Source organism: Sorex fumeus, unplaced genomic scaffold (assembly GCF_029834395.1).
Source record: "Sorex fumeus unplaced genomic scaffold, SorFum_2.1 ptg000018l, whole genome shotgun sequence".
NCBI classification, from domain to species: domain Eukaryota; kingdom Metazoa; phylum Chordata; class Mammalia; order Eulipotyphla; family Soricidae; genus Sorex; species Sorex fumeus.
Window position 1 is genome coordinate 5,108,718 of NW_026606075.1, and position 13,831 is coordinate 5,122,548.

Consider the following 13,831-nt stretch of genomic DNA (forward strand, 5'->3'; position numbering starts at 1 on the left):
GTGTGTGTGTCTGTGTATGTTGGGAATCCAGCTGACTGGGCTGGGGGTTGGGATCCAGGGGGATAGTCACGTTGCTGTCCCTTCTGGCCTGCAGTCCAGTCAGACCCTGCCTACAGACTGTGACCTTGGTCCCTGCACACTCGAGCAGTGAGTTTCCTCTTGCTGTTGCCAGCACACCTGGGCAGGAGCAGCAGTGCCTGGCACCAAGTCTAGGTGGGCAGTGTGGCTCTTCTCCGTGTGGCGGGGCTGGCTGGGGCACACGAGGCCCCAGGATCTCTGCCTCTCCTTCACTGGGCCAAACCAGACAGCTCCAATTCTGGGGCCTCCGGTGCCCTCTGTGGCAGACATCACCCAGGGGCAGAGAGTGGCCTCGCTCCTGCCCTGGGCTGCTGCTGCTGACACGCCTGGCTCCTGTGCCGCCCGGCACTGCCTGCTGCGAACACTGGCACCACACTCTGGGTCCAGCTGCCATGTGCGTTGCGTCGTCCTGGGGGCGCCTGCACCCACCTTCAGATACACAGATCAGAGGGCCCACCCGCCCGCTGCAAGACCAGTAGCCGAGCTGCCGTGTCCTCGAAGCGATGTCTGGTTGTGACAACGGCTCATTCCAGAAGGTGCCGGCCAGCTTTCTGTCCTGTCCTGGCAACGCAGAGACCCTGATGCGGGCGTGGTGAGGTCTCCCATGTGTATTTCTCTGACCCTTATGCTGCTCAGTCTCTCCACAGGCCTCCCCTGGCTGGGACCCCCTCCCCTTGGGAAAAGGAGGATCCACCCCAGAAGCAGGCGGTGTTGCCCTGCGGTAATGTGCTGAAGGAATCTCCTGTGTTCTGGGTGTGAATGCTGAACCAGACGCTGTTTCTGCCAGGGGTGGTGCTTGTTTGTTTTGTCTTCTCTCTTTGGGGGTGGTTTCCTTTGCCTCCCTCAGGTGGAGGGAGCAGCTACAGCAGGGCCGGAATCGAGAGCGTGTCTGTCCACACTGCGGCCTTCTCCAGAGCATGGGGGACTCAGCGGGGTTTCTAATCCACCAGAACAGGGAGCATAGGAACAGCGGACTGTTAGGAAGGTTCATTTAAGGTGAACGTAAAGTGCTTAAAGCTTCCATTTCCATAGCAAGGCGCGCCCCAGAGGATAGGTAAAGGCCTCAAAGGAGCTTCTCCTAAGCGACAGAGGACAGCAAAGAGGCTCCGTGTAACAGGCGGTCTGCCTACTGCTCCGCTTACCTTGGCAGAGCTCTTCGCCTTGCCCCCGTGCTTGGGGGCTTTGGAGTGGGAGGCAGCCTTCTTGTCTTTGTCCTAAAGCAAAGACACGTCATGGGGATATTGCTCTCACGAGTCCAGCTAATTAACTAGGGGGTGCCTCACATCAGCGCAGACTTTTCTTCAGTCTAGTTCAATAAAGCGACACTGGGGTTCCCGCCGCGGTAACAATGGAGCCCAGACACAGACGCGCTGCAGGGAGGAGGCAGAAAGGACGAAAAGGAGGAGGAAGACCCGGCAAGACAGATGCTCTGCCTCTCAGATCCTTAGTGAGCTCATCAGAGAAGCTCGTTCCTACCAGGGCTGGTGCTGCGGCGTGTGGGAGCCCCCCAAGAAGCACTCAAGGGGATGGGGGGCCCTCCCCATGACACAATGGAGCTCAGGCTTCTCCAGTTCCAAGGTGTGGGGTATACAGGGCCACACCGGGGGTTCCTGGGGCCAGACCCACCTGCTCTGCAGGGCCCTGACCACTCGGGGACCTGCCTGGCCCAGGGCTGGCACCATGAGAACACCAGGTCCTGGTTTCAGCATCAGAGAGAGAACGGTGGCCAGGCACGGCACACAGATAGAAACATGCCAGCTCAAAAGGCATGAGTGAAATGATAGCAGGGGCCAAAGAGACAGTACAGGGGGCAGGTGTTTGGCTTGCAGGTGGCTGATCCAGATTTGATCTCCGGCATCCCGTAAGGTCCGCAGAGCACCAGCAGGCGTGCTCCCTGAGCACAGAGCCAGGAGTAAGTCTTGAGCATCCCCGGGTGCTCAAACAAAACCACCACCACCACCACCACAAAATATCCCCAAGTCCAACAGCAAACGAACGGTTCTGGAGCATTAATTCCTCTGGAGAGACCTAGAGCAGGCCTCGCCTCTCCTGCTGACTTCCCAGGAGGCAGCGGTCTGTGGGTCAGTGGCCTGTTCAACGGTCACCCTGCCGGACAGAGCCCAGCGCGGCAGCAGTGGTGGGAGAGGGGGAAGGTCAGGCACAGACCACCAACTGGGCCCTGGGGAGATGTGACATAAATGGCTGTCTGCTGGGCATGGTGGGCTGCAGGGATGCAGGCAGGGAGGGTCTGGCCCAACCCCACTGTTTTCATCCTGAAGGACCCAGTGCCACCCTGGCTGCATGGGGTAGTGCCACAGTGACTACACTACGACACGGAAGCACTTACACAGGGTCTGACACAGGACGCGCATGAAGCAGGCCCAGGAATACACCAAGCAGAGGCTGAGAAGGATGCAGAATTAGAAGACTCTTCTCTCTGTAGGCGGGGGTCACACCCACCACCTGGCCCCCTGGCGCCGTGTAATCCCATCAACGGCCAAGACTCAGAGACTATAAAATCCAGCTCCCGGAACCACGACATCTTATCAGGACATCTTTTTTATGACATCTTATTATCTCATTCCTACTTTGGACAAACTTGCAGGCTATCGAATGTAGCCTGCCCACAGGGCAGAGTCTGGCAAACTCCCCGTGGCGTACCCAATATGCCAAGTACCAGTAACAATGATGGGTCTCATTCTCCTAAAGAGCCTTGAATATAATCTCAGGGCTAGGATGAAGGAGACGTTATTGGGGCCTGCTCGAGGCAATCTCTCTGTCTACAAGTTCTCTGTGGTAGCACCAACTTCCTTTCTGACCTGAAACGTGTGTGTGCGCATGTGTGTGCATGTGTGTGCTGTATGCTCACAGGAGGCCATGTGGGACGGCGTAGGTACCTTAGCTGCTGTGTTCTCAGAGGTCTGGGCAGTGGTGGGACAGTTGTCGAAGTCCCCCGAGAGGGCGTCGATGGCGTCTTGATCACTGGTCGGTTTCTGAGATCGTGAATAAAAACCCACCATTGGTAAAGAAGCACAAGGTGACACATTTGACACATCGCTTCAAAGGGAATGTTTAAGAAAACGGGATGGAGGCACAGTACAGTGGGGAGGGCGCTTCTTGCAGGCAGCCGGCCCGGGTTCTATCTCCGATACCCATATGGTCCCTCAAGCACCTCCGGGAGTGAGTCCCGGATACAGAGCCAGGAGGAAGCCCTGAGCATCGCTGGATGTGGCCCCAAAACCAAACTAAGAAAAAGAAAACAACCACAAGACACAGCCCTTGGGCTAGAGGGACAGTGCTAGGGCTTTAGGAACTTGTCTTGCATGTGGCCCCAGTTTGATCCCTAGTTTCCTGAGCACTGTCAGGAGTACCCCGAGCCCCATCCCAGCACAGAGCCAGGAGTAGCCCCTGAGCACTGCAGGTGACAACCCCCGCAAAAACAAAACTCGGGGCCAGAGACAGTACCATGGGTATGGCATGCGTCTTGCACAAAGTGAGCCCGGGGTTGATTCCTGGCACCACATATGGTCCCCCAGCACAGAGGAGAGATCCTTGAGCACTGAACCAGGAGTGAGCACCTACCAGTGCCCAAATCCCAAAGGAACCAAACCAAACAAAAACAATCCCCCCCAAATCCCACGACATCCTCTTCCTAACAAACTCAGGGCACTGGGAAGGAGACAGGGCGTGATGCTGGGATCCATTCCCTCTGCTCTACATAAGCTGCTCCCATCCTCGGGGCCGCAGAATCCTGAGAGTAGGAGGCAGTGAGGGCCGAAGGAGATGGAGGGTGCTTAGGTACAAGCACTGAGCAACAGGCAGGGCGTGGGGCCAGGCACACGTGGTAGGAAGCAGGGGTGTGAGCCCACACTTTTCACCTGGAGCATGCTTAGAGCGAGCGCGTCATTACAGAGACACGGGATTCCCGAGTTTACCTTGGATGCCGGGGACTTCTTCGGAGAGGGCTTCGCTGGTTTGCTCTGAAAAGCAAGGCAGGCGACTTGTGAACTGTGTATCTCTGGGGAAATCCTCAGGGTACAGTGGGCATGTACAGAACCAACTACCCAACTGCCCCACTTGGACGAGATGGGGTAGAGGTTGGCAATGACTTATGTCTGGGTCCCTACGATGTCTCTGCCCATTCTGCTTAACAACTGGCACAAAACTGAATCAAAGGCCTTGAGGAAAATGCATTCAAAGGGTCTGGTCTGGAAGGCGAGTCAGTATAGGAGCTTTCTGCCATTGGTGTGCTGTAATCTACCGAAAACGTGGCAGAAAGTAACAGAGCTCTATTGCACGCGGTCACTAAAGGTATCACCAGGGCTAGGACACGTTTTTTATTTACAGATAGCCCTGGAGAGGCCACTCACCATCTCAGGGGTGCGAGTGGGAGGGAGACTGAAGAGACCTGCTTTCGTGTCTGAGCCCCCAGATGGATGTCCTGAGGCAGGACAGGGTCTGGGTCTGGGGGCGTGGTCTTCTGCCTGTCTCTACTCTCAGCTGTGCTGGTGGGGTGCATGCAGGAGGGAGGGAGGGAGGAAGGGGAGCCCTGAGTCTTCAGAGACGCCATATTACTCGCCCTGTTGACTGTCTCAGTAGTCCTGGCCCCTCTGTGCTCTCCTGAAACGGGGACTTTCCCTGCAGTGTCTGCTCTGCAGAGAATTCCTCTGGGCGCCTGCTTTGGGATTACTGTCCATTACCGGCGGAGGCAGGGGACGGGGTCCACAGGTGTAGGGAGGGGCAGCTGGACATTTATTCCATACCTTCCGGCACACTTAGGCAGCGGGTTTCTGACCTGCTCCTTGGGGCACACAGAGCAATCAATCCTGAGGTATTTTTAACGTTACTGCCCATGAGCCCGGCCGGCCGGTCAGCTCCTAGGCTCTGCAGCAGGGTTCGAGAAACACGCACCTTCTCTTACCTTATCATCGTTATCTAAGAGGTGTCTGTACTCCGGGGGAATGGTGTCATCTCTTTCTCCCAGTTTGTCTCTATGTTCAGCTTTGGCTTTTTCCTAGAACAGTCAAAAAGACAGAAGCCAGGGTCACTCCCCTCCCCTCGCACTCTTCAACCTTTCTGCACCCGACTTACCCCACCCTGCACAGCAGACTTGGTGGTCCTTGTGGAGGGCCCGTTTTTATTTCTTGAGCCAAAGGATGGGATGTAAGGGATGTCTGTGATATTCTACTGGTGAGAAAGAACCTCCCTAAAGGAGCTATTTCTGTAGGAGCTGAGTTTCCCACACAGCACTGAGGCGCTGTGCCCGGCATGGAGGCACTGGTGCCTGAGAGGGATGGGTCACTGTGAGGTGTGGCCACTGCCCTCAGTGCCAGAGACCACGGTTGTGGACCTGTCCAGAGACTCCTGCACTGACCAACCCATGTGCAGAAAAGAAGTTATTCAACCTGCCTGCAATCTACTCTTTACTTGAAAGACACTCTGGGGGCTGGCAGTTCACTGTGAAGGTTTGAGGATGCGTCGCTGTGCAGGGCCTATGTGTGTGTGTGGGGAGTGGGGGAAGGGAGGTGTGGGCACCCGGCACTGCTTAGGAGCCCGTGAGTGCCTGCCAGACCTCAGGTCTGCTCTCTCTAAGCGAACAGACTGCAGGCACCCCCCCCCCCCCCAGTGCAGCCTGAGGCCATGACTGCTGGCACAGGGGTCCAGCAAGTCCCTCCCAGAGGCTGAACTAGCCACTTTTGAAAAATGCAAATGTATGCTATTATCTTTTGGAGACGGGTTTTGTTTCACGAATAATCCCTATTTTCAAATACGGATATACTTCATATCTCTTCGGGGGAGGGTGGGGCCATACCCAGCAGTGCTCAGGGTTTACTCCTGACAGGACCACATAGGATTCCTGGGGACTGCACTTGGCTTGACTGTGTACAAGGCAAGGACTTTACCTGCTTTACTACCTCTTTGGACCCAAAATGAGTATTTCTAAGATGATGACCCAATCAAGAATTAAGAATTCTTTAAAACGTTAATGTAATAGTTTAGACTTAGTTGCTTCCTAGGTTGGCACTTGATTATTAATGTGCCAGGGCAGGAGAGATGTGTACAAGGGTTAAGGTGCTTGCCTGGCATGTGGCAGACCCTAGTTTGATCCCCAGAACCTTCGGTGCCCTGAGCATCATCAGGTGTGGCCCTGGAGACCCTGAGCATGGCTGGAATCATCCAGGCCATCCCCGGTACACCGCATCCTTGGGTCCTTGCAATGAACTGATTGTCCAGTTGGTGGAGGATCACCAGGAATTGTTCCTGGCACCTCTGAGGGTCCCCAATGATAACACGCAGTGCCTCAGTATAAACAAATAAGCAGGTGTCCACGGGGTACAGAAGATGGAGAGTCCTGGCGTGTCTTGCAGACACACTTGAGCATGGTCTGAACTCCTGCTGGAGCATGTAGGGTGTGTGCACACGGTGTCAGGACAGTATAGAAGCTGCTGGACACCCCTCAGCTGAGTGACCGGCTACAATGAGTACAGAACACAGTCGCCGCAAACAGCACGTGTGTGTGTGTGTGTGTCGCACCAGCAGGGTTAACGTAGGAGAAGATGAATACAGTAGGCCTGGCCTACACCTGCACCCTGACCATGGCCGAGAGCCCAGGGACAGCGCATGTTAGTTCTCCAGCTGTTTCCTGACTCCTGACAATCACAGTTGGCCAGTCGCCCGTACTGCAGGGGGTACATGCTGGGCTACACACAACACGCACAATACACCAGTAATTATCGCCTGTGATTTTTTTCCCCCTTGTACCTTGACTTTGTCCTCCATGGGCTTGCCGTCATCTGGATCCGGCTGCCTTTTCCCTAGACTGTCAGAAAGTTGATCCAGGGCATCGTCAAGTGCTTTGTTGTCAGGCTGCTAAAAATGAAATCGGAATTAGGTTCTGACTGGTTGCACGAAGCCGCCTGCTGGAGTGTGGCCCTGTGACTGCCACGGAGACTTCCATAAGCTCGTGGGACTTGGCCTGGGAAGGCGGGCTGGTGGGTGGCAGGCCTGGGTGCCCCTCCCTCCGTCACTGCGTGCGCGTGCACACACGCACAAACACACGCACGCACATGCAAACACACACTCACGCACACACATACATGCCCCTGGCTCTGCCCTGCACTGTCTCTCTCCTCCGAGAAAACAGAAAAGGTGAGGTTCCTGGCCCCATTTCTCAGGAAGCTTATATGAAAGCACCTTGCTATGTGTGTCTGTGTCCAGACGAACATCCCTAACAAAGAAAACGCACACAAACTCTAGTCACTTAGTTTACTCCGACTCCGGAGAGAGTCCGTGCAGAGAGAGATTCCTGGCTAGTTGCAATAAAATATGAAAACTGGGCTATTGGGAAAAGTGACAGGGAATATGGGATTCTGAAACACTCTTCTGCATGAGGTGTCTACTAACAGCCTCAATGTGGACAGCCTGTCTTGAGCTTAACTTCAGAAGCAAAGGCCAGGGGCAGACGGGCCCAGGTCAGTCTCTTGCTGCTCCGGGGCTTCAGCACGCACACACGCACACCACATCTCACAGGCTTCAGTGCTTTGCCAGAGCTCAGGCTGCTCATGGGGGAGCCGGGCCTGGGCTCTGTCATCTGGGCCTCTGGCCCTTTCAGATGCTCCTGGGCTAACCCAACAGGGTGGGAATTCACGAGCATGTCAGATGACGGCATGGAGCCAGCTCTACCGCCACATCACACGGACAAGAAGCAGAGCTGACAATGTCTCAGCGTGTCTTCGCTCTGCGGCAGGGGGCTGGGCTCTGACGAGGGACAGTCTCGTCACCTCGATGTGCTGCATGTGGTCTCCTTGGTAATGTCCAATTTGATACTAGGCGGAAATTTCGTCAAGAAGTCTGTAAAACTGTGGGTCTCCGGGTCTTGCCTCAGAAAGAGCACGTAATTCGAGCAACGTTGATGCTCGGGTCTTTTTCTTTCTACTGATCTGGGGAGTTGTGAACGGGCACACCGCCCTGTGGCACGGCGTGCGGGGTTAGGGGAGCGCAGCTCTGAACACAGGCATTTAGTAAAATGAGCTTAAGTAATGGGCCCTGTCTACGGCACGTGTTGGCGGGTCTAGGAGGAAGACAATCTTCTGGGAAGCAACGGGCCTTTTCAGAGCCAACAGCGACAGATACGAGGGGATGTGCGACTCTGACACGGAGAGCGCCCACAAAGGCTTCCCGTTGCATGGCCATTGTGCTGTTTCAGATACCCTCCGTCAAGCCCCAAACTGACCCAGGTCTTTTCTGAAAGAGGTGCCCGACGTGATGTTCCAAACAACTTAATCTCCACCTGCTGAGAGCAGGCCCTCTATTTCTGCCCAGGGGCTTACCGGAGCGGGTGGGGGCGGGCCTGCCGTATGCGTGGCGGACGCCGAGCTCTGGGAAACCACTTCGGAGACAGCAGCAGAAAGTTTTCCTTCATCCAATTTCTTGGGTTGAAAAAAAAAAGAGGGGGGGGGGATATTTTTATCAACAGCATGCTCTATGTAAAATTAAACCCATGCTACCCTTACTTAATAAAGCTCTTAATCATCTTTTTTGTTCTTGCTCATTTTGGAGTCACGGCGGGTGGTACTCAGGGGCCCCTACAGGATGCTGGGGATAGGATTCCAGCTGGCTGCGAGCAAGGCAATAGCCCCGCCCACTGTAGCATCTCCCCAGCCCCAGCTCTAAAGCTTTCTTCTGAGTATGTTTCTCTTGATCCGGTGGGTACATAGTAGTACACTCTTCAAAGCAGTGTACTCTATTTCCCATTCCATAGAACTTTGGGTTTTATTTATTTTATTTTTTGTTTTGTTTTGTTGCGGGTGGCGATACGCCCAGTGATGCTCAGGGATCATTCCAGGCAGCGCTCAGCGGCACCAGTTATCAAACCCTAGGTCAGTTTTTACAAGGCAACTACCTCATCCCTGTGCTATCGCTCTGGCCTGTTCCCCACAGGATCCTATATGGATTTCTATTTCTAATTCACACTTATTATTCTAAGTGTTCAATAATCTGATAACAGTTTCATGCTTTATTCACTACGATGCATTGAGGCTCTCTTTCAGTTCTCTTTGATGAAACTGGTGACTCTGCACAAGTATAAAAATTAAAAAAAAACTTTTTTTTTTGGTACTGGCTATCTTCTCACCATCAGTAGATGCTGCAAGAAATTCGGGAATGACTCCAGGGACTAACGTACCAGGCTACCAGGCCCTGTGCCTGCTCCCTGGTGCCTCCCACAGGCCCTGAGAGCTGTCCCAGCAGCAACAGAGCGTCTGACTGCAGGCACCCATCACTCCTGGGCGTCACTGAGCACCAGGACTGGTGTGTGAGCACTGTACCTGAGCGTGCGGGAGTACCACGGCGAGAGGCGCACCCCCTGTGAGCACTGCCACCAGAATGTGTGTGAGCGCCACAAAAGCATGCCAGTACCATACCCAGAAGTGGGAGCCTGCTGAGGACTTGTCATGTGTGGGTCTGCCCTGGTCACTGCAGGGGGCAGCAAGGAGAGGGAAGTGAAGGGCCCACAGACCTATCCCGACAGGTGCTCCGGACGCCGGGTGCACAGACACAGCCCGAGGCAGCCTGTTCCCACGCCCGGCACGTGATCCTCTGCTGGGATTCCTCTCTCTCTTCTCTTCTCTCTCTTTCTTTCCTTCCTTTTTTCCTCTCTTCCTTTCTTCTTTCCCTCCCTCCCTTCCTTCCTTTCCTTTCTTCTCTTTTGGGTCATATCCGGAGGTGCTCAGGGGTTACCTCAGAAATTCTCCTGGCGGTGCTCAGGGGACCACATGGGATGCTGGGGATGGAACCCAGTTTGACTGTGTACAAGGCAAACACCCTCCCCCCTGAACTATTGCTCCAGCTTCTCCTAAATTTTCAATTATGATCATATAGCAGAAGTAAAATGATCTCATGGCACTTGTAATGGCACAGGGTTTCAGTTTTACTTCTTTTTATTAATGTTAAATAACATCTTATTATAAATTCTTCCTGAACTCCTTCCTTTCCCCCCCCTTCTGTTTTATGGGCCCCACCTGGCAATTCCTCGTGCTTATTCCTGGAGGGGCTTGGGGGCCATACAGAGTGCCAGGGATTGAAGCTGGGTCCGCCATGTACCAGGCAAGTGCCCTCTTACTAAATGTACCACTGCTCCAGTCTCACTAATGATCTTTCTCTTTTTGAAACTGGACCTCATCTGTTATTCATGTTTATTTCTTCATTTTTCTCCAGTATGACTGTTTCCCTTTCTGAAACCCTATCTTTTTTAATCATTATAAGATGAATCTTGGTGTTCAGTTTGGTTTATTTTCCCCCGCAATACCAAAAGGCATTTTTATTTTGAAATGTTTTTCAGTATTTTCCATACTTCCGTGCATCTTTGCAAATGCATTTTAGAATATTTCTATTGAGTCACATAAAATACTTCCATTTTAATGAACTAGCCTACTCCAGAGAATTGGCGTCATTCCTTTAAGAGAGCTAATAAAACTGCCTCCAGTGCTTAATCTCCTAATTCCTTCTGTTGTTTTCTTGTTCGTTTCTCCTGTCAGTTTTCCTTGCAAATGTCTCACAGATCACATTAGAGAACTAAACTTTCTAGTCTATTAATAAGATGTCAACAAAAGTACTGCGGTCTGCAAATGTATTCTCTACAAAATGTATTTTTTACAATTAGATAGTCATTTCTTTGTTGTGTTATTCTTTCACACGCCATTAAGCAGAAACAAGAATAAAATCAACTTTTCATACTTCATTTAGATGAGAAATGCCACGACCTACAAACTGCATAGCTGAATATTTGATTCTTGAAACTAAATTCTTTGAACACATTAAAGGCATAATGTATTCCTGGAGAATTTAATTTAATTTATGAGTGTATGTAAAATTTGAGATGCATCTTTTACACGAACCCAATTAACTGGCTCTTCGTATTTTATATAATACTCTGTAATATGATTTTCTGACTATGGGATGCTTAATTGCTGAACAAGTGAATAATTTCTGTACACAGATAAAGTGGAGCCTAAAAATAAGGTTTCATAGCAGCTAAGTCTAAAAACCCTGACTTACAACTGATGTTTGCCTTAAAAGCCCAGAACGTCCAGTGTTAGGGAAGGAGACATGGTAATTGCTAATAACACAATCCTGTGAGAGAAATTCATTCTTCCAAATATATCATATGTAACATAGAACATCAATCATATATACTGATATGGGCATCTTGTATGTTATGTATTATATCTATATGTTATTGGAAGGAAATATGGAAAATGACCAATCAGAGGACTAGAGCAGATCAAGTTGTCTTAGAAATGACCCAGAAGGGGGTCAGAGCAATAGTACAGTGGGTAGGGCATTTGCCTAGAACGTAACCAACCCGGGTTCGATCCCCAGCACCACATATGGCTCCCGGAGCTTTCCAAGAGTAATTTCTGAGTGCAGACCAAGAGTAAGCCCTGAGCACCTCTGGGTATGGCCCGAGTTCGATTCCTCCGCCCCTCTCGGAGAGCCCGGCCAGCTACCGAGAGTATCTCGCCCGCACGGCAGAGCCTGGCAAGCTCCCCGTGACGTGTTCGATATGCCAGACACAGTCACAACAAAGTCTCCAATGGAGACGTTACTGGGCCCGCTCGAGCAAATCGACGATCAACGGGAGGGCCTTTACCTTTACCCCCCAAACTAAAAACAAATAAAAGAATGATTTGGGATAAGGGTGCCCCTCTCTCTCCCGGGAGCCTGGCAGTTGCCTGCTCACAGTACAGCAGCTTGGTTTCAGGCCATTTCTCCTGCACTAAAGCTGGAGACCAGCGGCCTCTCTAGAAGCCAGGCTGGGGCGAGGATCCTCGCTTTGGTGACCATCTCCTGGGCTCCATGTCGCAAGGTCCCACTTCTTTTTTCGCCACCCCCAGGTAAGGAGCTGACATCACAAGTCCCAACTTACGAGAGGCGCACTGGTGGCAGAGCCATCAAAGTCTTTAGACAGGGCGTCCAGGAGGAAATCATCACTCATGGGCTGCAAGAGGTGGGGCAGAGGTGAGCAGGGACACCCCTCTCCAGGCACGTGGGGACTGCCGGCACATGCCCCCCGGGGGCCACCGGGCAATACCAGGCCCTTCCCGGCTGCCAGGGGACCAGGTGAGAAGAGCAGACACCGGTGGGGGGAACTTACGGAGAGCGGGTCTCGGGACGCAGGGCGCGGGGCGGGTTTTCCAGGCTCGTCCTGTGCAGGGGAGGAAACAGGGTTCAGCCGCCTCGCGCCAGGTGGTGGCGGCCCAGGTCGGCGTGGCAGGGTGGGCCAAAGCGGATTCCGCTCATTTGTCTTTGCGGTGCTGGGGACTGAACCGGGGCCTCACTCGGGCCGACGTGCCCAGCTGCGGTCTGTCACCATGTCTCTCCTTTCAGGGGATTCAAGGTGAAAACCAGACGGGGAAAGGCCAGCTCACCGTGACCTCTTCAAGCCTGTAGTCCGGAGGGATTGTCTCTTCCTTCTCACCAAGCTTCTCGCGATCCTCCTCCTCGGCTTTCTCCTGAGGGAGGATCGAAGCGTGTCGGCCACCCAGGAGCATCCCCATGAGCTGAGGCCGGGGCCCAGGAGGAGAGTTTTCTGGGGACTCCCCCATGGTGCCCAGGGCTTCCTCCTGGGGGCACTTAGGACACCACTGGGATGTCGGGGTGCCAGGCAAACGCCTGCCCTGCGCTCCCTCCCTGACCCCTCCTCCATGGAGCCTTCGAGGGCCTGTGAGCCGTAACCGCCTCCCTGCGGCAGCGATGCTAAAGGGCGTCTCCCGGGAGCAGGAGCAAGGCCAGCGCAGAGAGCTTGGCGTGTGGCCCGTCCACCGGCCACGCTCAAACACCCCCCCTTTCCACACCAGGGACAAACAGGACATGCCGGAGAGAACGTGGGGCTGGGGGTGCTCTCATGGGATCTCTGCAGGGCGCGGGCCAGGTCAGGGCTCCAGGGAAGCTTCGAGTCGCCCTCACCTGGACGCGGTCCTCGGCAGGCTGGCTCTCTTCGGGGTCCTCCTCCCTCCTGCTCAGGCTCCCCGCCAGGGCATCCACAGCTTCGTCGGACATCCCGGCCTTCTGAAAGCACAGCAGGGGCACCCTCTGAAGACAGGGATGGCCCAGATCACAGGCGTAGCCTTACCTCAGCAGCACGAGAGGCTGGAGGCATCTTTTCCTCTCTTGACTGTTTAGGGGGCTGCTAGAGGCACCCTTAGCAGTGTTCGCGGGTCCGCACGGTGCTCCGGCTTCACCCAAGTGAGGCCCAAGCTCCAGTGCTCAAAGCTGCCTCTCTGGCCCACATGTAATCTCTCTATTGTGTGTGTTTGGGGAGGACGGGCCACACCTATGTGGGCTCAGGGATGAATCCTGGCTCAGTGCTCGGGGGACTATATGTGGTATTGGGGTTGGTCCCTGCCCTGGAGTTGGCCACGTTTAAGACAAATGTCCCACATCCTGTATTACCTCTCTGGCCTCCGTGCATCTTTTGATGATGAGTTAGCAATTAGAATCAAGTTTAGAACAGACAGCTAGAAAGAATCTGAGGTATAGATACATGACGGAAAGATGAAATCATGCAATCTGCTGCTACACAGGTGGAACTGGAGAGCTATTGTGCTGTGCAATGCCGATTACGAGAGGGATAGACAGAACCATCTTCGACAGTGGGATATAAAGAAATACAGCACGGGGACTAGAGAGAGCGTGCAGAGGGGAGAGTGCTGGCCTTGCATGCGGTCAACCGGGGCTCGATCCTGCCACCCCA

At 53.6% G+C, this 13,831-nt stretch overlaps 1 protein-coding gene across 6 annotated transcripts in view; it reads right to left on the reverse strand.

Annotated features, from left to right (window-relative positions):
• Positions 1-13,831, reverse strand: part of CAST (calpastatin) — a 107,968-nt gene that overhangs the window by 5,956 nt on the left and 88,181 nt on the right. For 4 of the 6 annotated variants that reach the window (XM_056112395.1, XM_056112397.1, XM_056112400.1 and 1 more), the window contains 10 exons: positions 13,045-13,146; positions 12,507-12,590; positions 12,233-12,283; positions 12,005-12,076; positions 8,409-8,507; positions 6,841-6,948; positions 5,000-5,092; positions 4,014-4,058; positions 2,976-3,071; positions 1,221-1,292 (listed from right to left, as the gene is read on the reverse strand). In XM_056112395.1, the coding sequence (XP_055968370.1) occupies positions 1,221-1,292; positions 2,976-3,071; positions 4,014-4,058; positions 5,000-5,092; positions 6,841-6,948; positions 8,409-8,507; positions 12,005-12,076; positions 12,233-12,283; positions 12,507-12,590; positions 13,045-13,146 (822 nt within the window). The remainder of the gene's footprint in view (positions 1-1,220; positions 1,293-2,975; positions 3,072-4,013; positions 4,059-4,999; positions 5,093-6,840; positions 6,949-8,408; positions 8,508-12,004; positions 12,077-12,232; positions 12,284-12,506; positions 12,591-13,044; positions 13,147-13,831) is intronic. The other 2 variants (XM_056112396.1, XM_056112399.1) reach the window with 2 other exon arrangements.